The 25,171-nt window shown below is 32.0% G+C and overlaps 1 protein-coding gene across 19 annotated transcripts in view; it reads left to right on the top strand.

The window, feature by feature from the left end:
• Nucleotides 1-25,171, top strand: part of LOC119601032 (plasma membrane calcium-transporting ATPase 1) — a 554,548-nt gene that overhangs the window by 97,301 nt on the left and 432,076 nt on the right. For all 19 annotated transcript variants that reach the window (XR_005231173.1, XR_005231172.1, XR_005231175.1 and 16 more), the window contains exons 2-5: nt 16,858-17,026; nt 17,102-17,296; nt 17,364-17,650; nt 17,734-17,944. Coding sequence is in view for 14 of the 19 variants with exons in the window: in XM_037951699.1 (XP_037807627.1) it covers nt 16,870-17,026; nt 17,102-17,296; nt 17,364-17,650; nt 17,734-17,944 (850 nt within the window). In the remaining 5 variants the exon portion in view is untranslated. The remainder of the gene's footprint in view (nt 1-16,857; nt 17,027-17,101; nt 17,297-17,363; nt 17,651-17,733; nt 17,945-25,171) is intronic.

The following is a 25,171-nucleotide window of genomic DNA, read 5'->3' as shown; positions in this document are numbered from 1 at the left end:
GAACATAAATCCATAACTGAAAAACACAATCATCGATTAAAGTCCGCCTAAATTTGTTCCGAGTTTAATCTAACAGCAAGTTAAGCCTAGTTTAACTGAGTAGTAAGAAACCCGCCCTTAGTATCAATTACCAAACAGTAATCTACGTACCACATTCTGAATTTTCAAAAAATATCAATTTTGTGAACTTTTTGTGTTAAATTTAACTTAGTTTACCTTTATTCTATCAATTCATCAAGATTCCATGATATTTAACTCCCTTTTTAACTTCCGAGGAGGGCTTGAGTTGCCAAATATTGAAATTTTGCTCAGTAGATTATCGTTATCGTTTTTCAGTTCTTTTAAAATCTTTTAAAAAATTAATTTTATAGAAAATTTAATATTTTGTAAAATTTTTTTCATTGCTTCTTAATTTTATTTAAGAAACCATGAAAGTGGCACCTCCGATTCAGATGTCTGGTGCTATACAGCCAAAGTGTTGAAAATTAATTTTAACATTAAAAAACAAAGTAAATAGGATCTTTTTATATTAAAATTTAATTTCTAAATACAATCTAATTAATACTAATTAAAATCTATAAAAAAAATAATGGAAAAATTCGATCAAAAAAATCTTTTTTATGGGGTGCTAATGTTTTGACCAACGAAGTTATGAAGAATATGAATATTTTTTTAAATGTTTTCTTTAATAAATAATATACAAATTTTGTGTTACCGTTTTTAACGACCTACCAAAACTATAAACAAACAAAATTTCCTTATTTTTAATAACTAGAACTTCTTTAAAGAAAACTTCAATAAGGGGGTGCATTGTTTTGGCCAACACTGTATATTTCTATTTTATTTTTACTTTGAAAATATATACGATATCCTTTAACGTTTAAAACAAATCCAACAAAAATACCTTTGTTACTTTTTGCATCCCAATTTTTTTCGTATTTGTTTTGGAATATGTGCATAAATTTGAGTACCAAAGACTTTTAAATGTTCAATTTTAGGTATTTTGTTAATACAAATACAACATGATGTACTGCTTCAGCCCATAAAAACCTATTTAAATGTTTACTTTGTAGAGAACATCTTTCTAGTTCTACAATTGTCCGCATTTCTCTTTCAGCAGCTCCATTCTGTTCCGGGGTGTAAAATACAGTTGTCTGATGTTGTATACCGCAATTTTTAAACAACTGATGCATGTGTTTGCTTATAAATTCTGTACCATTATCGGATCTAAAGATGCTAATTTTGACATTTTGGTTTTTCATCATGTTTAAAAAATGTTTAACATTTTCATAAACTTCGCTTTTTTTGCTGTAGAAAGTAAACCCACTTAAATTTGGAAAAATCATCTTTTAGCAATAAAAGATATTTTGATTTTCCAATTGAAAATTCCTCCATCGGATCACAGACGTCTGCATGAATTATTTCACCACGAGCTTTTGAATTATTTTTACTTGAAGTATATGGTAATTTATGTTGTTTACCAAAACAATATCCTTCACATATTTTGTTATCATCATCTTTGTATTTAATATTTCGTATGTTTAATACCTTTTTGACATGTTTTTGGGTTTTAATGAACGAACCTTTGATGTCATATCCTTGAATCAGTACTTGTGTTTGCAGTATAATTACATTGATTGGTTATTACCAAGGCAAGGATTTTCATGCACTAAAAATTAAAAATATGCGCAATAGAACATGCACTATAAAATGGGAAAATATGCACTAAAAATGTGGAAAAAATGCACCAAAAAATATTTCCTTGTGAAATTTATTTATTAACAGTAATTTTTTTCGTATTTAAGTAATTTTTTATAGATATTTAGAACTTAAGTTTTTGACAACAAATATATAGGTTCTTGACGACAGAGGTACCGCTTAATGTACTCTAGTACCAATTTAACAGAATCACGATCTCGTGTCAAGTGACCCAACTCAAAAAATCGATTTGGATGAAATTTGCACCAGTACTATTGGATAGTAGGCCAGAGACATAGGTCTAGAACTTTATCGGTCAAGTACTGCCGGAGTTAGAGGGGATCAAAGTTGGATATTTTGGTCATACAGGGTTTTTTGCAAATGAGTGTAACTTTTCACCTATTGGTCCTGGAAAAATTGGAGACAGGAGTTTAGATGATATTTCTTTACTTTATAATACAAAAAAAACACTATTTGTGTTCGAAAAATGAAAAAGTATGCTAAATATGCTATAAAAATTTTAAAAATATGCAAAATATATGCATTTTAATGAATAATATGCAATTTATGCATTTATAACAAAATATGCAAAAATATGCAAGAACAAATCGATGCTATTTTGTTGCAAATTCTTTGATTCGAAAAGAAAACTACTTAAAAGTTATTTTGAGTTACTGACTACAAACATGCATTTGCATACAAATCCATGCCCTGGTTATTACTATTAATTCCAATTGGAATAACTTGCCATTTCTATGACCAATAGCTTCAACTTTATTATTTTTTGTTTGATTTCATTTCATATCCTTTATCCATGACTGCAGCTTTTGAAAATAAATTGACTGTGATACTAGGTACAAAAAAGAACGTTCTCCAAAATATTTTTTGTTTTCAATCATCACCGTCTACTGCATTCAAAATTGTTTCATCTCCAATTTTTCTTTTGGACGGTTCTTCAAACTTACTATAACTTGAAAACCATTCTCTATGTGCTGCCATATGTTCAGAAGCTCCAGAATCAATTAACCATGTTTCATTCGTATTTGAAACATTTGCTCTCCTAACCATGAAAGCATTAGATTTGGAATTATATGGCTTAAAGTTCTTTTTTTTTCAATAATGAACAATCTTTCTTATAATGACCTTCTTTATTGCATTTAAAACATTTACCCGGCTTTTTGATATCATCACGTGGATTTTGTCTTCTTGTAGTAAAAACATCTGCCATTTCCAAATCACGATTCAAACGTAATTGTTCTAAAATGAGGCGATTAGTTAAATTTGCAATATTCCTTTTATTTTCTTCAGTAGATTCCCAAGCAGTAACAAAATGATTATAGGTTGACGATAACGTCATTTAAATCTTTGTAATAATCATATTCTCGTCAACGGTTCACCTAAATTTCTTAATCGTTCAGCAAGTTTTTCTAATTCGGCAATATGCATTTCAATAGTGTCTTCTGAATTCTTTTTGAATTCATAGAATTGTTGTTGCAACAAATGAATGCTTACTTTGGTCAGCATTTCATGTACACTATGCAATTTTTGGCACATTTCATTAGCTTCTTTACAACACATTTACAATAATTATCCTTTGAGCTTTGATATCAGCTTTCTCCCAAATTTGTAGATTTTGAAGATATAGTGCATTATTTGCATCGCCACCGCCATCTGGCATAACCGGCTTTCGGTAGGAACCATCAACAATTTTGTAAAGGTCCTAGGCGTCTTGAAATATTTATTTACAATTTATCCTTTCTAGGCGACTTGAAAATATTGAGAAACTTACTGATAATGCAAGGCGTCTTGATCTTAAAAGATATCCTTGTAGGCGTCTTGTGAAAAACTATTTCCTTTTTGATAACTTTCTTTCTAGGCGTCTTTAAATCTTTAATATTTCCTTCTAGGCCTCGTGTTATTCTTTAAGTTCCTTTATTTTTGTAAATTTGCACAAGTATTAGTTTATATTTATTCCATAAATTATATTATGTCCTTAGCGAGAGTGTCCTGGGCCCATAACAGTTGAATGTATATATAATGAGTATCTGAATATATAAATAATTATGTTGACACTAAAGTGGCTACGACAAAATTTGAGGACTCTATATATATATATATATATATATATATATATATATATATATATATATATATATATATATATATATATAGGCAGATGTGATAAATTATATCTGATAAGAGGAATTTCCAAAGCTGAATCACAGAAATCATCCACGAATCTAGCGATAAATTTCAGAAAAATTGGATAACGTTGTCCAAGCCAACTATTCCGCGATGTTTCGTGGAATCGGGACGACAGAAACCTTTTCCAATTAAAATTTTAAAAATATGAATCGTTTCTATTATTTTTTCCAATGCTAAATATTTCACATACGAATAAAGTACGATGGAGCAAAACATAAAAAAAACATAAAATTCTAACGCATAGGTCTAACCCCAAAAGGAACAATAGGCTATATAAGATCTTGAGCGGATGCCACGACCCTTTTTACGCCCACTTTTTGTAAAACTATTATTACACCAAATTTGCAATCACAATATGCAAAAACTACTATACCGATTTACCTGAAATTTTGCATACCGATAGGTATAACCTTGGAAAGAACTTAGGCTATATATAAGATATTGATCCGATTCCACGCCCCTTTTTACGGGAACTTTTTGTAAAACAATTATTATACCAAGTTTTCTTTCAGGCGTACAAAAAACAACTAATCCGATTTTCACGAAATCTGTTATAATTAATGATTTGGAATGAACAGTACGACACATTACATCTTCAAAACGTATAATATATAATAATAGATATATATAGACTTTTTTTTACTCTTTCACTACATATCTACTATACCGATTTACATAAAATTCGGCATATTAATAGGTCTAACCTTAGAATTTAAAAAAGACTATATGATATTGATTGGATGCTACGCACATTTTTATGTTAACTTTTAGAATAACAGCTATAACACGAAATTTCTAGGCTAAATGTAAAAAAACAATAACCGATTTTCAAGAAATTTGTCAATATACAGTGTATTTTTGGAACCAACTCTTTGGTCTTTATGAAATTTTGCATGACAATTGTTCTATCGTGGTAGGTTAGGTTAGTTTGAGGAAGAGAATGTTTAATACATCAAATCCGAATGAAGACACCTATACCACTAACTTCTGGCCTGTTGTGATCTTAATGAAATGCAATGACCTTTTTCCGTCCACTATTTGTTACATTTATAATGCTAAAGTTCAAGATAGAATATGAGAATTATTATTTAAATACATTTTCAATCAAACATTTATTTTTATTTTAAAACTCTAAAATCTTTGTTGCTCCTTAACTAACTTTACGATTAGATAAAATAAAAATCTGTATCAATTTAATTTATTATCAAAAATCGATTTTATGTTTTAGATGCCTAAAATCGACTGTATATCCTCCAAAAATAACTATTTTAAAACAGAATCGGATGTAGTTTACTACGTTCGAGAAAATAGCATATGGAAATTTTTTTATCAAAATTATATATAATAATATAAAGAAATTTGGCAACAGACAGTGTATTTTTAGAATCAAGAATGTTTAATACATTAAATTCGAATAAATACGCCTAATTTCGGGCCTGTTATAATCTTAATGCAATGCCATTTTTTGTTACATTTATAATGCTCATGATATATACGTTTTATAGTTAATGAGAATTATTATTTAGGTAGTTAAAATTTTTATCAAAAATTTATTTTTATTTGAAAACTCTAAAATGTTTGTAGGTCCTTAACTTACTTTACGATTAGTTAAATAGAAATCTGTAATCAATTTAATTTATTATCAAAAATCGATTTTCATCTAAAGCGTAAAATCGGTTGTGGATTCGTATACCCGATCACTTATATTTTCCGCCGGAAAACTATTTTTATTTCAAAACCTGTAATCGGCTGTATCCTCAAAAAATAACTATTTTAAAACACAATCGGATTCGATTATCCGGTAACATCAATTATCTGGGATGGAAAAATAATTTTTTTTGCATCGATTTAATTTTATTTTGGATTGACTTTCTGCATAGTTTAACCGTGATTACTTCTATTATTCGTGATTATAAGCAAAATTATATTATTTTTTAACAACCCTGTACAATTAGAACAAATCTACTGTTTACTGTTTTCTGACAAAATTATTTTTTTTTATATTTTTGAAACATGTATGAATATAAAATCCTTGAATTATTTAGTTTTTATATAAATATACATATGCATTTATTAATTAATAAAAATATCTATTAAAAAACTACTAAACTAAAATTGGCACTTAATTAACCGGGAAAATCGATTATACAGAATGCTTCCAGTCCCGACCATCACGTCACGGAAAATCGAGCTATATTAGATAGATATATTAGATCTTGAATGAATGTCTACGATGCCACATTTTTGAATAGAAACTACTGAACAACAAGTTAGAGTGCTATATTCGGCTATGCCGAATCCTAAATACCCTCCACCAGCAAGCTACATTTTACTATAACCCATTTAACTATGTAATTTTTAGATAACTTGGCAAAATTGTTGTTTCCGTATTGAGGGTACAAACCATAGAAAAATAAATAGAACTGTTACTGAGAGTAAGAAATATTACTCTCTCACATGTAAAGGTTCTGTGTGAATTTAATACACTTGTATGAGTATTTTTATTTTCGTTTACATAAAATAACAAAAATATGAAAGTACAAATTGTATCCGAATACATCATACCCTACCACATTGCGACTAAGTTGCAATAAGTTATAAAGTAGTTTTTAATGTTGAAGTTATATTCAAGAGATGGATGTTTGCTGAGAATATATTGCCCAATATAAAAATATATAGTCAAATTTACGAATATATAAAATTTGTTGAGTCAAATTTTATAAAGAGCATATTCTTGTATAGCATGTACCGCTTCCAACAAATTCAATAGGCTAATTTTATGGACGGATAACATCATTACAGCGACGCAGGTGTTACTAATTTTAAGGTGTAGGGTGTATTTACACTGCATTTGAGCTGCATTGAAATTAACAATATTTGTTTATATTAAGCGTTATTTAAGTATTAGCACAATTCCTTTGCCACAATAGCCCCTGCTGTTGCAATAAACGTTGCTAAAAGTTGTGTTTTTGCTACGAAATTTTAAAACCATTTTCAGAAAAAAAATAATTTTTCAATTGTTTTAATTTTTTTAATATTATTTTCAAGTGTCAATATTGGTCCAACCCAGCAAATACAAAGAGTTAATTTATTAATTTAATAAAAAATGGCTAAATCAAGACATTATTTTATAAAATATCAAAATATAATATCAAACCAAAATATTAAAACTTTTTAAACGATAGAGTTTGTGTTTGTTGGGTTATATATTTTTCAACTAATATATTCTCATGACTTAGGTTTTTGACAGCAGACTTAGGTTTTGTCATACTCAGTTTCAGTCCTATGTATACCTTTTCTATGGTACTAACATTTATGCATATGTCGAACTAATTTTGATTTAGCCCAGAAAAATTTAGATTAATAGGCCAGTTCGAAAACATTTTAATAGAATAATTTATCTATACACAGAACATACTCATGCCGATTTTTTATTTATTTATTCATTCAATTACAGAATCCTAGCCAAAGGCCATAATCGGCTTCAATAACACTAGTCGACTAGACAACATAACCAAGTCATAACTTCCAACTCTGACTTTTCATAACATTAAGCATTCATATACAAGTATTAAAAGAAAATATTAAAATGAGAAAAAGAACAAATATAATTATTTTCCCTCCTTTTATTTTCCTAGTAGCATAACGTTACGCCATTTTCAAAAATTTCATAAAGAATCTTTATTTTTGCTAAATATAAGAAAAGTGTTTCAAGTTATTTGTTTTTAAGTGTTTTTTTTTTTAACATTAATTTTTATAAAAATAAAGTGAAAAAAGGAAAAAAAAAAAAAACAGAACGATAAATATTAATCCTAACATTCATTAACGACGAATAAAGCTACAAATGCTACTGTATGAATTTTTTTTTTATTTCATTTATTATAACCGAGCCTTTTAGGCCATATATAGTTATAAAAAGCTACTACAACAATAATTATAACACATTTTTAGAGAAAGTGTTAAACATGTAATAAAAAATAATAAAAATAAAATAATAATAATAAACAATAAAAAAATTTAATGATAATATTAAATTGCCTAAATTGTTATATTCCTTTTATATTAGCAATGAATACAAGTTGAAAGAGAAAATTCGAGCGGTAATTACAAATGCACCAATCGAAGATCATGGTCAATAACATATTTTTCAAGCTTTCGCCTAAAACCTAGCGTCGAAGCCGAGAAAAGATTCAAATCCCTAGGCAGGTCATTCCACATCCTCGACATTCTAATCTGAAATGAATTATTATATATATTTGAATGAAACCGGGGATATAATAATTGTGGGTTTCTGCTGTAATGATTGAAATTAAAATTATCTACAATATATTCATGAAAGCCATTTACCATAATTTTATAAAAGAACAATAAAATCCTGATATTAATATAATTTTGAAACGAACACCCAAGAAATTGTAATACATAAGGAGAAATATGGGGACGTAGTTTTAGTCCATATACAAATCTCACTATTCTATTAAATATTTTAACAACTCTTTTAAATTCTACATTAGTAGTGCCACTAAATACCTCAATACAGTAAAGAATGTGAGGCATTAGTAAGGTTTTAGCAAGGCGAATTTTTATCCACAAAGGAAAGTATAGATCCAAAGAATATAACCTTCTCAGCAAAAAAAGATATTTTAGATGAAACGTGATCAATATGAGATGAAAAGTTAAGCCGATCATCAATAAAAACTCCAAGACACTTCATTCTATTAACAAAATCTACTCTCATACCATCAACGGTAATTATCATGTTTTGTGAATCAAAACCAAAACCAATCATACTTGTTTTTCTTGGATTTACAGTAAATCCATTATCAGAGGCCCAAGACAGTACTTCACTAATTACAAAATTTACACCCTCTTGCAAGACGTCTAAAAAGTTTTTGTCAGCGTAGCAAATAAACTGAACATCATCAGCATAAACGTATGGCTGGCAGGATAGACCATTACAAACATTAAAAAGGTCATTCATGTAAATCATGAACAATAACTGACCAACAACTGAACCTTTCGGAACACCACTAGATATCGGGAGATCTGAAGAAATAGAATTTCCAATAGAAACAAATTGACTTCTACCTCTTAAATATGAGCATATGTATAAGTTCGCAGGCCAGTAATGAAAAACCAAATTGGATAAACAATTTTTCAACAAGTTTAGAGTGTATCACTATGTCAAACGCTTTTGAGAGATCCACTGAAAGAAGAACTACATTCTTACCACTATCCAAATATTTTCTGACAGAGTCAGTCATACCAATAAGAAGTGCTGTTGTGCTATACCCACATCTAAAACCCGACTGTGAGTAATGAAGTAGGGAGTTTTCATGAGAAATCATTTGATATTTTATTATATGCTCAAAGACTTTTGAAAAAGTTGATAAGACAGATATCGGACGCAAATTATCAAAAGAATCAGAACTACCTTCCTTTTTTATTGGAACTACTCTACCCTTCTTCCAATAATCTGGGAAAACAGACGTCATAATGATAGTATTTATCAAATGAAGAAAATGAGAAGATATAAGGGGAAAGATTATTTTAACAAATTTTAACGGTAAACCGTTATGGCCTGCTGCATTGGAATTTATTTTCTTAAACGCTGTATACAACTCATTTAGATTTACACAACGAAATGAAAATCCATCTTCTAAGGTATTTTCCAACGAATTTAAATGGTTGGGAATATCATTTGTCTGACAAGAGATAAAATAATTGTTGACTTCATCAACATTAGCAGAGATAAGACGGTTCTCTGTCTCCAGACAACCATTACTTCTCAAATAACTCCACATCTGTTTTGGATTAAGATCTTTAAAAATACTTGAGTGAGCCCCCTTTTTTGCTGCTCTTATTACACTTTTTGCACGGCTTCTATGCTCACAATAAATAAACCAATTTTCTGAATTTTTATTCATAAGATAATGCTTATACGTTATATCTCGCATTGAGATGTGATATACAATCTCCGGGGATTTGAACCAACAATCAGCCTTAGTTGCAACCTTACGTCTTACAACTGAAACTAGGGAATGTAAAGAATGTATATTTTTCATAAAAACTTCTAATTGAATATTAACATTTGATGTTAAGTACATTCCACTAAAATCTAAAGAACGATAGGTTTGATCCAATAATTCCATACTAAGGGCTTTATAATTCAAATAAGTTACATATTGCTGTGAAGAAAAACATGGAATATTAAGAGCTATAAAAATCATTGAATGGTGTGATACACCAGGACATTGCATCTGACCAGATGTAGAAACTGTGAGAAACGAACTCAATAAAAAATAATCTATAAGAGATGTTGAATTTCTATCGACATCGTAATGAGTTTTTTTTACTCCCTGTACAAAAACTTCAACAAATATAGCCTCTGATACATCAAAATTCTCAAATTTAAAAATGACTCTATATTTAATATTCTTTGATATAAGTAAAGCCACACCACCAGCTCTAACCGGTCTTGGCCTATCACTTCTGCAAATATTGTACCCAGGAATGTTAACTACTTCTGATAAAATATCGGGTTTCAACCATGTTTCGCATAAACCAACAATATCAAGAAAATTGCCTTCGAGAATATTTCTAATTTCATTTAATTTGAATGTCGAAGAGGAAGTACTAAAACTTTGTATATTGTAATGACCGATTTTCAATTCTCTTTCAAAGTTATGTAGTCTATTACGTAAAAAAGAATTATTGCTAGTAACGGGTCCTAAGTTCACATAGGAATCCATTATAATTTTGTAAAAGGAATGTAATAACAAGTTTTTTTCTTAAATCTTGTAGTAACAATAAAAAAAATTCAATAAAATCAGCTATTAAGAAACTAATGAAGAAAATTTATATGTAAAATTACTATAGATTTGACACTATAAATATAAGTAAATATGTTCAACTGTAAATAACACAGCCATAAATCTTAATTAAAATCATCAACATTGAACCAATAGCTACTAAAGTTGTGAACATTCATAATCAACCAAAAGCTACTAAATCACAAATTCACGTAATATATGTATAATTGGGTGTTACCTGATTAAAAATAAAGACAACAAAACAAATGTTAAAAGTTATATAAGCTTTTTTCTATACGTGTTAACAGAGAGATGGAATACTCTTAATGATACCGGCAACTTGTTAAAATCCCTAAATATTCTAACTTTTTTATCCGGATATAATCATTTAATAGCGAATTAAGTGGTATTAAGTGATTTTTGAAAGCTAAGACAACTCATGGACCGGTTCGGAAAAATTCCGTATAATGATTTATATACATAGATATATATAAAATACACATTTATGTAGAATTTATTTATACCTATAACTTTGATTGTCAATGCGCGTATAAGTAATTTTCGGAAATGGTCCTTATACGGGATCCATGACCAATAATGGACCGATCCGGGAAAAAAGTGGTAGAAAGATTTATATTTACACAAAACTTATTCAAAACGAATTTTATCCCTGGAATTCAATGAAATATATGCGTTAAAGTGATTTTGGGAAGTGGGCCTTATATGGAAGCTATGGCCAATTATGGGCCTATCCGGAAAAAATTTCGTAGAGTGATTGATATATAGACAAAACATTATTGTGTCGAATTTTAACAAGACAGCTTTATTTGATAATGAAAGGTGTGCTTTTAAGTGGTTTTCGTAAGTGGGCCTTATATGGGAGCTATGACTAATAATGGACCGATCCGTAAAAAATTGGTAGAATGATTTTTATGTACACGAAACATATTTAACTCGAACTTTATCACAATAGCTTTTTTGTCAATGAAATATTTGCGTTTAGGTAATTTTCGGAAGTGGACCTTATATGGGAGCTATGACCAATTGTGGACCGACTGAGATCTACGTTGGTAATATGATTTCTGTTCATATTATATTTGCATGTACAAAATTTTGTATTGATACCGATATATTTGATGGAGTTATTAATGATAAACTAATTTCCGGAAATATTGGATCGATTGTAAAGATTTTGAACATAATTCATCACTGCCCTGAAAAAATAATGTGTGACAAAATTCATCGAAATATCTTAGGTAGTTTCTGAGAAAATTTCAAAAGAATTAGGAATAAACGTATTTTTTTTTTCGAGGTAGTCTGACATTTTTACTCTGATTTTCTGATTTTCAATACCAAACTGCTTAGGATAATAATAAATATTTTGGGTGAATTTGGTTGATTTCCTTTGCGTAGTTTTAACGTGAGAGTGTTTCACACAGACTGACAGATGGGCATAGCTTAATCGACTCAGAATTTCATAAGCACCCAGAATATATATACTTTGTTGGGTCTTAGATGAATATTTCTTGGTGTTACACACGGAGCGACAAACTTATATAAATATATCCTCTATCACCACTGATGGCGATGGAGGGTATAAAAACCGTTCCTAAAATAGGGTAAATTATATATTCATATTACATTTTGTTAATTACATTTTTAACAAAATGTAATATGAATATATGTAACACTTAAATCTACAAATCTATCTAGCAAATCATTCATATCTCCCTTAAAATTTCTATTTATATAACCCTTTAAAAATTGACGTTAAATAACTCTCAATTCGAGAAAACAATAAAAATCCGTAATTACTCATATTTTCCATACAAATCGAGTTTTATATCAAAAATATAAAATATAAAAAAAAATATATATATAATTGTAAAATCGAGATAAAAATTAAAATCTGTGATCAGTTAAATATACCATCAAAAAATTATCTTGATATAAATTCGGTTGCCATTTTCTAAATGCAGCTCAAATCTATAAAACCAAATCTACTCATTAGAGTGTCCCGAAATACAGCACTATTGCAAATCTTATATAGGTAGACCTCTCCGAAATTTGTTTGATTAGAAGAAGATGTGGATATTTTAAAAAGTAAAATTATTTGGGTATCTATTTGTATATCTAACGATATTTGACCTTTAAACCTTTATTTCTTTGGATTTAATAAGTGGTGACTAAATCCAGCCAAAACTTTAGTGTGGATATATAAATGCTAATGAACAAAAATTATATTTTTAAACATACTTTTGTATAAATGGATGTATTTTTGAGAAACAATGACGGTGGTTTTAATATTTAATGAACAACTCAAAATTGTTTGTCAAATTAAAAGTTGTTTTGTTTTCTCTGTTAAGATTCAAGGATTCTTCATATTTTCCTAGCACAGAAAAAACGTAATTTTGTTCTTTTTAAAGGAATTTGAGAAATTATACTGAATTCAGCATTTTCAACCACTGGTAGGGAACAAAGGACACTTTCAAATTATTTGTTTTATTTTTTCCATATGCATCCACCACCATCAGTGGCGATAGAGGGTATATATAAGTTTGTCATTCCGTGTGTAACACCAAGAAATATTCATCTGAGACTCAACAAAGTGTATATATTCTGGATCCTTACGAAATACTGAGTCGATTAGGTGTGTCCGTCTGTCTGAATTGAATTATCTGTCTGTCTGTCCGTCTATCTGCCTGCCTCAAACACTCTCACGTTAAAACTAAGAAAAAGAATTCAGCCAAATTCACTGAAAATATTCACTATTGTTCTAAGCAGCTTTGAAAATCAGCCAAATCGTTTCACAACGTAAAAAAAAATTTCAGACTACCTCGAAAAAAAATTACGTTTTATTCCTAATTCGTGAGTAGTTTTCACAGTTAATGGAATGAATTTTGTCACACGTTATTTTCTTCATCAAGGGATCAAAAATGTTCAAACTCAAAACAATCGATTCAAAATTTCATAGCCCCTATACAAAGGCACATATTTTCGGAAATAGGTTTACCACCACGAAATTTCGCACATATGTATATAATATATACAGAAATCATATTACCAACGTAGATCTGTATAGGCCCATTATTGGTCACAGCTCCTATATAAGGCCCACTTTTGAAAAATACTTAAATACAAATAATTAATTAAGAAATAAAGATATTGGAATAATATTCAAAAATATGCAAAATATTTTTCGGATTGGTCCATAATTGGACATAGCTCCCATATAAGGTCCATTTCCGATAACCACGAAATCGCACATATTACATAACTGGATGAAGAAATCGGTATAAAATTCATCATGAATGTGTTTAAAGTAGATATAAAACATTCTGCGAAATGTTTTCCGGACCACTTCCGAAAATCGCTTAAATGCAAATATCCTATTAAGAAATAAAGATATTTAAAAAATAGGCTATATAAATAAGTTTTTTTCTGATCGGTCCATAATATCGCTAAAGCATATCTTTGGGCGTTATAAAAATATGAAAGAAAATGGTATCTGTAATATTCAATAATTTAACCCCGTGTCTATATTAGACAAATATTTATTATGCTAAACGTCATGATAAAAAATTAGCAGGTACAGACGGTATTTATTAGCCTTATAACGTCGTTATGACAGTGTTGTCTAAACAATTGTTTAGACAACGTTGTCTTGATAACAAACGTCATTTTATTGTAAAATTTATTTAGAATTTCGTTTTTGTGCAATTAAAATAGATTTTTAACATTAGTTTTAGTGAAATTAGTGTTTATTTACAAAATTTCAATAAAATTATCTGTGAGTTGTCGTGATAAAATCAGCGTTTTGTTACCCCTATGTATTAACATAAACAAAAAACTGACAATTTTTCTGCCGACGTTTTGTCAAATGTGATAAATATTTGTCTAATATAGACACGGGGTAACAGATTTATGCTGTTTAAATATTGGAGGTTTTCTATTAAAAAGCATGTAAAATTTATTTCTACAAATATTTGATCAATTAAAAAAGTATTAATATAAAAGTAGCTGGTGGAGGGTATTTAGGATTCGGCTCAGCCGAATATCTATCCATGTATGCCAAATGTCATTGTTGATTTTGTTGCAATTTTCATCAGATACGTTATTTTAAATATCAGTTGATATCGACACTACTTAACTGTGTTAGTAAATGTTTATAGTTGAAAAAAACTGTATTACTTACATTTGTGTCAGAATATTTTAATATTTATGTATTTCTTATTTGTTTTTATATGAGTTTTTATGTAAAAAATAACGAATTACTGAACAAATGCAGAACACTAATAAAAATACAGAACATTTTCACGTTTTTTAGGAAAGTATAATTTATACAGAACAGGGCTCGAAAATACCGTACTGTTCTGTATAATACAGAACGTCTGGTCACCGTAGGTATATAACACTTTATAGTTTAACTAAAATATTGACACAAACATCAACTTATTTGTTATGCTTGCTTTGTAAATAACTGTTTCCATGTTATTGTTTACATTATTTCGAAATGTGTTCGTAGCGTACATTGGCTTGGATAAATTTAAATAAAATTTGATCTACACTGTGTCACTAAAGTCTACCAACAATTTTAAATTTAGATATTTTTCTGTGTATTAAAGGAAAATTAAAAAAATCGTTTACATTATTGTAAATGTTATATTTTGAGAAATATAAATTATAAGAAATGGTTTTTCAGTTCCAATAAAAAAAATATTTTTAAAAGAAAAATAAAATTTTTTCATGTTTTGAATTTCACAAACGATGGATTTGAATGTTTAATAAATCAATAAGTTACTTTCCGAAATGGCCTTTTTTTGTTATATATTCGGTGTTAATCTATTCTATATTAAATATGAACTTTTAATGGACAACTATTTCGAAATGTTTGAACATTAATCTCCAAAAAGGATAACTACATAATGCTAGATCAGTGCTAACAGATTCTCCTGAATATGCAGAGGTCAATACTTTCAACATTTACAAGAGTATTTGAAGCTACAAGACCACAGGATGACATTCGTGCTCAGTTATCCCTTTTATGAGATTAATGGGCAAACGTATCGAAATATTTATCAAAAAAACTTCAAATAAACTAACAAAAAATATATACCCAAAAAAATACCCTTTTTTAATAAACATTAAAATCCATCGTTTGTAGACTTTTGTGAAATTAAAAAAATTAAAAAAAATGTTTATGTGGCATAGTGTAGATTGAATTTTGAAAGACGGAAAAAACCGTTTCGGTAAATTTTATTGAGGTTTATTGTGTATTAATTTCAACGAATTATATTAAATTCATCTATTTTAAAATGTAAAAAGTCTGAAAATTTTACGAAAAATTAGAAAATTTCGGTAACTTTTACGGTTACACAAAAATTTCTAATATGACGTTGAAAGCGTCTCTCAATGACCTTTCTTATGATACCAAAATTGTATATCCTTCCTTTAGAAGAAATAAAAAAAAATCATAAGAACCTCAAAAAAGACTGCTTGTTAGATTTTATTTATATACACCATTAAATATAAAATTTACATATACTTCATTCAGCTCATCTCATTATATGCTAAAATGTCCTATATTATTATTATAATTATTTTTTTTACATTTTTTTAACTTTAATTTATATTCTTTATTTATTTACTTTTATTATTATTGTTATTTTATTAAAATTGAATGTTGTCTAATTAAGTAGTGTTATTGGATCCGATTATGGCCTTTGGCTAGGATTCTGTATAAGAATGAATAAACTAAAAAAGTCAAACAAACGGGGCCGCCATAATGTTCATATGTAAATGCCGTCTGCATCCGTCATAAGTGTTATTTTTATTGTTTTTAAAATATTGATTTTAGTATAAATATAAGTATAATATTATTTTATTACTTCAATCAACATAATTTTAACAAAACATAAATATAATTTCATTATGTGTTATATGTTATCGATATACATTTTTATTAAATGTTACATTTGGGTTATATTTTAGTATCTAAAACTTACAACTTGATTGTGAATAGAACAAATATTATTAAATTTGTTTACTCCCAAAAGAAATTTTGTTAAATTAAAAAATAAAATTAAATCTTAGCTTCATACTTAGTACGTGCTTATTGTAAAGTATATTGTTTTTGTTCTAGTGATTGTTATAAATGGCCACAATAGATGGAAGACCGGCTCAATATGGGATTTCTCTTAAGCAATTACGAGAGCTCATGGAACACAGAGGCCGAGAGGGTGTTCAGAAAGTTCAAGAATTTGGTGGTATAACAGAAATTTGTAAAAAACTATATACATCGCCAAATGAAGGTAAAAAAAATGCTATGAATTACAATTGACTTACTTTTAATGTATCTAATTAATATAAATATTTCTTCAAATTAGGTTTGGGTGGATCAAAATCTGATGTAGAACATAGAAGAGAAACATTTGGGTCTAATACTATACCACCGAAACCTCCCAAAACCTTTCTTACACTAGTTTGGGAAGCTTTGCAAGATGTAACACTTATTATTTTAGAAGTTGCAGCATTAGTATCACTTGGTCTGTCATTTTATAAACCTGCCGATGAGGATGCCCGTAAGACTAATTTTATTTAATTCAAAAATTTTAAAAAATAAATGAAATGTAAATTATTTATTTTCAGCTGTTTTGCAAGAGGAGGAAGACCATCATGGTTGGATTGAAGGTCTAGCGATTTTAATTTCAGTAATAGTGGTAGTCCTAGTGACAGCTTTTAATGATTATTCCAAGGAACGTCAATTTAGGGGCTTACAAAATCGTATAGAAGGCGAACACAAATTCTCTGTAATACGTGGCGGAGAAGTGTGCCAAATATCCGTAGGGGATATTGTAGTTGGCGATATTGCTCAAATCAAATATGGTGATCTGTTGCCAGCTGATGGTATTCTCATACAAAGTAATGACTTGAAGGTACATACAAAAATTGATTGATTTTGTAGGATATTTTATTTGGTTTTACTTTTACGTTTTTTTTAATTTAAAATTATTTCCAGGTCGATGAGTCTTCATTGACTGGAGAGTCTGATCACGTCAAGAAAGGTATTGAAAATGATCCTATGGTATTATCAGGAACGCATGTTATGGAGGGCAGCGGTAAAATGGTTGTTACTGCTGTTGGTGTTAATTCACAAGCTGGTATTATCTTTACTCTATTGGGTGCAGCCGTCGATGAACAAGAAGCGGAAATCAAAAAAATGAAAAAAGGTAATCGTATATAAACAATTTGGAATAGTCAAAATATTGCCCTATATATTGAACGGAGAGATATAATATAAAATATGTATATATGTTAAAAAATTAGAATAGTAATAGAAAGTAAATTTTTTTCAATTCCAAGTACATAGATATGCGCATATGTATGTATATTAGGGTAATAGCCAAAATTAGGCCCTATCACTACGTTGTAGCATGTAGTGTTCTAATGCAGAAAAAATTTTCTTGGGTCATTTTTGTGCAAAAACCTTCCCCTGCTAATCAATTTTTCTAAAATCATTTACATACAAATTTAAATACATTTTTAATAAAACGCATCCCATATCCTTGCTTTATCTCGGTATAAATGTCTTGGATAAAATAAATACACATGTTTATATATATACAAAAAAAATCGTTTTTATATCAACACAATTAAAATTTTTTTAAAGTAAATATCGTAAACTTTAAAGTGTTTTCGCGGAAACTTTTTTAACGCTCGGGAAATAGTGACAAGCTTTTAGAGTTTAAAAGTTCAGAATATAATGAAACTTACAAAACCCGCCCTCTAAAAAGTAGGCGTGAAAAACTTTTTTTATTCGTTATTTCACACAAAATCAATAATTCTAATAACGGTGAGCGTTATTGGAAAAAAATTAGCTAAAATCGACATAGGGCATGTATTATTATATTATTTAAAACTTATAAATATTAATAAAAATAAAGGAAATATAATTATTACTATTGTATGTAGACTTTATTGGGCTACTGTATATTAAGGTTATGCCTTTTTTGGGCAGCAAAATACCATAGCAGTTCCTAATAGATAATACTGTCCTGATAATAAAAGGCTATTTTTTAAGTCAATTCGGTCAAAAAACTTTCCGCACCGAAAGCAATTTCTAAAATGCTTTCGTTTCTTATTTTTCAAAAATGATTTATTTATTTATTTATTACAATAATACAATTAAGTAATTAAAATAGGCAAAGACTATCGACTCCGAATTTTAAAGAATTACAGATTTACTTTAAATTAGATTAGAGTTTATTGAATAGTTTAGTTCTTAGCAGGAAATGTTTGTTCTTGTATCCCGTAAAGATGGACATTCATCGAGTATGGGTGTAATGTTGAGTTGGATATTGCATGAGGTGCAATCTGGTGATGATCATTTATCCGGAAGATGTTTATGTGTTAGTTTGGTATGCCCAATTCTCATCCGAGAAATTATAATTGTAATGTTTCTTGGGCATTTGGGATTTTGGCTATTTTGCTTGTACTCCCAAAGTATTAATGGCTTTGAGGGGTGTTGATAATTTGACCAATTCCAACTTATATAATTATTTTAAAAGGGATATATAAGGTTCAAAATATCGCGATATTCACAGGTAGAAAAAGTATATAGTGGTCTGTTTTTTTGCTTCGGCTGCAGCTATATCAGCAAATTCATTGCCTGGAATACCGACGTGTGAAGGAATCCATAAGAAATTGATTTTGTTGGAGTTTTTGATGCAGATGTTTCTTATTTTGGTAATCAGCGGAGAGTCATATAGTGTGTTTTTTTATGGTCATGAGAGAAGAAAGACTATCAGAACAAATAACTGATTTTGACGGACAATGAGAAGCATACTCAACTGCCATGTATATGGCATATGCTTCAGCTGTAAAGGTGGAGTAGTGATTATCAACAAAGCCACTGTATATACACAAACTATCGTTCTGAACAACTGCAAATGTTGTAAACTGGGAAGATTTTGAACCATCGGTGAATATTAGTTTACAGCCATGTTGTTGGAGATTATGTATAATGTCGTCAAAAACTTGTTTATATATCATTGGTGAAGTTGTTGTTGTAGCAGCGACACCAGAAATTACACGTATATATAGTTAAAAATTATTCCCTACTCTTCTTTTTCTTTGCTCTGGTTATCCAAATCTGTTAGATCTAAACCCAGTAGATGAGCCGCATCTAACGGCTGAGGTCAAAGGGATTCAGGTTAGATGGTGGTTCGGGTAGTCCCTCCGATGACATCCCAGTAGGAACTGCTTCGACAGCATGATGTTATGTTCCATGACTGAAAGCATCTTCGTTTCGTCATGCAGGTGTTCTTCAGACGTCATTTGGTGTGCGCGGAGAACATAAGGATATCGAATGTGACACCAAGTATTTTGTGGTGATTTACCGTCGGAATTTTTTCGCCATCGTCTGTGACATCCACTTCTAGCCCTACTTCCTTAGTCCAAGTGGTAAAGAGAGTTGTTGAGGATTTTGTTGGCGATATTTTTAAATTCCTCGAATGGAAGCAGCTGGAAAGATCACATAGGTAACTGTTTATCAAACTGCAAAGGTCATTAATACTATTGACCGTGGCCAATAGTACTGATGATGATACTGCATTACCAATTATTTGCCTTGGTTGGTGAACCCACTATATTAGAGGGTTTCACTCTATTATTGAGTATAATATACTTTGTTTACTGTTGGCGATTTTGCTATTTCTTTGGTTTTTTGTATTGTATTTTCTGGTTCTTATTGATTTGTTGCTATGGCTCCTGCGAGCAAGAAGAAGGCTGGCAAGGGTAAGGCGGATACGTCGGATATGTCGGCCGAAGATGCGGGTATTTCTAAGCCGGTGCCCAAGGGTGATGCGTCCGTCACGACGGCTTTTGAGTTCGAGCCGCCGGCTGCCAGCAGAAGATTGAGACACACGGAGTTGGCAAACAACTCGGGTAAGGGGTCGGGCAAACGATTTCAGCCTGGGTTTCCGATGGCTAAACGAGCTGCTGCTGTTGCTGCTCCTGCTGCTGCCGCTGGTGTTGCTGCTCCCGTTGCTCTGAGTTGTGGGGTTGTTGCTGCTGCAAGTAGGGCAGGTCATGTCTCGTCGGCCTCGCGAGGTGTAAGTGCAAAATGAGGCAATAGTAGGTGCCAAGGCAATTACACGGGAGATTATGGAGGCGGTCTTAGTCGATTGAAAAAAAGTTGCTGGAAAACGCGGCTAAGTTCGAGGCGCTGGTATTCAACCTCATGGCGGAAAATGAGAGGCTGAAGAGTAAGCTGGAGGTTTTGGAAGCTGGCCAACCAGCTTTCAAAGTGCATGCAGCCCCGTTAGTTGCTGCAAAGCCGTCGTCGGCTCCTAAGAGAGTTTCTGCTGCTGCTGTTGTACCCGCTGTTGTTCCGGCTAATTTGCTGAAGCCTGTCGAGACGTGGTCAAGGAAAAGAAAGGTGTGTCGTCGCAGGAGTTGGTGGATAAGGTTGTCAAGGAGGTTGGCCATACTTTGGGCGTGCGAGTACAAGAGCATAGGCCTTTACGTCGTAGTGGTGGTACGGTGATACGTACACCATCGGTTGCTGAGAGGGAGAAGGTTGCGGCTAACGAGAAGTTTGGGGAAGTCGGTTTGTCAGTGTATGACAAGTTGGGTCCAAAGGTGGTGGTTCAGCGAGTCCATTCGGAAATTACTCCGGTGGAGTTCATGGGGGAGCTCGATGATCTGAATTACAGGCGTAGGATGACTCCTGAGGAGTTTAAGTGATCGGTACGGTTGGTTTTTGCTCCCTGGAAGTCTACAGGCGGGCTGGTCAGTGTTGTTCTGGAGGGCAGTAATGAGGCCATGCAGCAATTGCTGGATAATGGCCGGTGTTACGTGAAATGGTTTTCATTTATGGTACGCCTACACGATGCCGTGCCTAGCTGTTTCCGATGCCTGGGCTTCGACCACAGGGTTTGACAGTGCAGGATGACGGAGGGAGTTTGCCGCCTCTGCGGACAGGTTGGCCATATGGCGTCCCGCTGTTCACTGCAGGAATTGTTTAAGGGGCTTAGGGGCTCCCGGCGGATCATCTGATGATGTCAGCCTCCTGTCCGGTTTATAGTGCCATGGTCGCTAGGGCTAATGCCAGACATTGAATATGGATTCCAACTCCATTAACTTTTTGCAGCTCAACTGCCGACTTTTGCACTTGTGGAGGAGCCGTATACCTCGGGTGGCCGCATAGGGGGTTTGCCGGGGGTACGGTGGTTTACTGACGACAGGGGAATGCGGACGTTATTGAGTGTGACTGTGACTTGGACTGTACAGTTTTTTAGTTAGTATCTCCGTCGAAGGTAGTTTCGGTAGGTTGATCCTAGTTAGCGTATTCTGTAGGTTTGGTTATCCATTGGAACCATACTTAAGTTACTTGGATTCGGTGCTACTTCTTGCGAGTAGTTATCCTGTAGTCCTAAGCATAGACACAAACGCATGCGCTCGTATGTGGTTCAGTAAGATGGACAGGTTAGCCTCTGGCCATCAGAACTATATACGAGGAGTTATGCTTAGCGAATGGCTGGTTACCAAGTGCGTCATGGTACTAGTGACATGGTACTAGTGACATGGTACTAGTGACATTGACGTTACAGCTGCCAATGGTGCAGCTATGACAGCCTTTGACCTTAGGTGGAGGGTGTCCAATGACTGGAGTGTAAGTGACCATAGGCTCATTGAGTTACGGCACTAACGTAGAGGATTTAGTTCAGCGCAAAGCTGACAACTTTTCGGCCCTACGTACGTATAAGGACATGATTGTTAGGGTAAAAGAGGACGAGTGGAGAGACTTTGTACGAGACAATAGAGATGCCATTGGGGTGCGGTTTACCGTATCTGCAGCAGAAGAGGCAGACATGAGGACTGGGATCACTTCATGTTGGCGGTACTGTATTGTCAACATGGGGGGATTCCTCGTGAAGAGGGGGTCATCCCCTCATCATGGTGGAAGGACAGTCTCGTGCTGTTATAGAGACCATTGGTGGGGAGGTTATGCGTCGCGTTAATTCGTGGGGTAGTAGCGTTGGTGTGGAGGTGGCTATGGACAAGACGGTGATGAAGCTGCTGAAGGGCAGCTTATCACCGGCTCGTCCACCGTGTATACGTTCTGGCAATGCGGCCCTCAAGTATGTGACTGAGGTCAAGTACTTGGGGATTACTATGATCGAGAGGATGAACTTTTTGGTTCATCTTATTCGGGTCAGAGACAAGCTTTCTGTCGTTGTGGGACAGATCAGACGCATCCTTAGGAGTGACTGGGGCCTCAGCAGGCGTTCCGTACGTGTTATATACGAGAGGTTATTTGTTGTTTGTGCAACGTACGGTTCATCGGTATGGTACGAGACGGTTATGTCAGTTGTAGGCAGAAAAACGGTCCTATCGTGTCAGAGAGTTGCTTTGCTTGGCTGCTTGCCTGTTTGCCGAACGGTCCCAACTGATACTCTTCAGGTCTTGCTGGGTGTAGCACCCCTTGACTTAGAAGTAATACGTCGTGGTATTGCTTTGAAGATCAAGAAGAAGCTTCTAGACCGGGATTGGCTTTCTGCTTCTGACGTGGTTGGAGGGCCTAGAGATATCAAGGAACTGCTTTGGGAGTGTCTGATCTCTAGGTGGCGGATGGACCAATAGCGACAAGGGGCGGGTAACGTATGGTTCCTTGCCAGGTGTCGAGCATTCTCGGCACGCTGGCTTGGCCTAAGTTTGCACATAGGTATATGACCGCTGGATAGTTGCTTTCGTCTGATGTTGTGAGCTGCTTCCTTCCCCAATTTCATTGTTTCATTGCTGCGTTTTTTGGATGCTCTCCGAGTCCGACTTTTTATTGTTTTTGTTTTTTAGGACTTCAGCCACGTTGTCTTCGTTGTCTCCTCGTTGTCGTCGTTGTTTTATCATTGTAGGGGGCGCTGGTCGACGCATTGTATTCACCCGGTATTAAGAGCACCGTGAGCTTAGACCGTCAAGGTAGGCGCACACGTTAAACACGGACAAATCTGCCCGTGTCCAATATCGAGCAGTCATCGGCGTAAGATATTATTTGGACGCCGTCCGGGGGTGTTGGGAGTTTAGACATGTAGAAATTAAACAGGATCGGCGAAAGGACTCCACCTTAAGGTACTCCCTATTTAATTCTACGAGATTTAGGTCTCTGGTTCTTAAACTGCCATTGGAGAAGTAGTGGATTTCGGTAGTGTTTTGATTGATTCAATGAAGATTGAGTTGTCTAACAGCTAGGGGGTTTTAAAATAACAAGGACGAAATGTTAAACCTAGGTTTTTTGAATAATCAATGCATTTAATCAAAGTGGATTATTTTAACATTTTTTATATAAAAGTACATATACTATAACATTTGTTAAAGGATTTAAAAACAATGTTCTCTTTAAGATAATGTAATACAAATGCAAAAATGTTGGCAAAAATATTTATCTTTCTCATATAGAAAAGTAAAATTTATACAAAACTTCATCGCCTTTGGTGCGGGGAAAAATAATATCATATTCCTTAATATCTGTTCACCCTTCAAGCTGTGTATGTGATTCGATGAAATGCTGTATTATTTTTTACATAATTCCTATTTTGCAAAAGATAATTATACAAGATTTTTCAGATAGTTCGAATTATAAGAATATTGGGTAGATAAATTTTGAGAATATTGGAATTATTACAACGGCTATAAAATGTATAAATAATTGCATAAATTTTCGATAGCCCATAAATGTTTATATTTAAATGATATAAAGCTTTTAAGTAGTTGTTGGTTCTTTTTTAATTTTTTTTTGGGTAAATATATTTTATAGAAATAATTATAGTATTTATAGAGTTTTAATTTAAATAATTCTGTATACATTCAATGTACAAACGTCGAACACAACAAAGTAATAGCGGTTTTCACTCTTGGTAGTAAAGTATCCTTGTTGTTTCGGTTTGTATGCAATAGGCTAGGTTTATTTTGGAAATAAATTAAATTAAGAAAAATAATAAGAAGCAGTTTCACTAAAAGCCGAGTTCATTGTTTATTTTAGGGAAATATTTTTTTTGTTGATACTGCTGCTAAGTGTCTCTTGGCAATTAGATTTTGAGAAAAGGCAAGAATGTCTAAATCTAGTTGTGTTACAAAAATCTACCCAGCGGTAAAAATACACATTATGTACTCGCTTATCTAAGTGATATTTCGTGGCAGTCATCGATGTGCTCTCGCTTAGAATGTAAGACAAATTAAAAATTAAAATTAAGACAAATTAAAATTTCACTTACATAATGTGTGGAGTTCTAAGCGAAGTTAATGAGACGCCTATAAACGCTTGCAAATAAGAATGTAATGTAGGTTTGTAGATTAAAATCCTATTTGCATTTGTAAGTTAAAGTACCATGTCTTCCGATTTTGTTATAGAAAAAATATATACTTTTTATATTTATTTTAAAATTATGCAAGTTTATTTA

Source organism: Lucilia sericata, unplaced genomic scaffold (genome assembly GCF_015586225.1).
Source record: "Lucilia sericata isolate MDLA Ls3-8-SP2 unplaced genomic scaffold, ASM1558622v1 Contig000137F_arrow, whole genome shotgun sequence".
NCBI classification, from domain to species: domain Eukaryota; kingdom Metazoa; phylum Arthropoda; class Insecta; order Diptera; family Calliphoridae; genus Lucilia; species Lucilia sericata.
The sequence above is the reverse complement of the archived record's forward strand: the minus strand, read 5'-3'. Positions and strand labels throughout refer to the sequence as shown.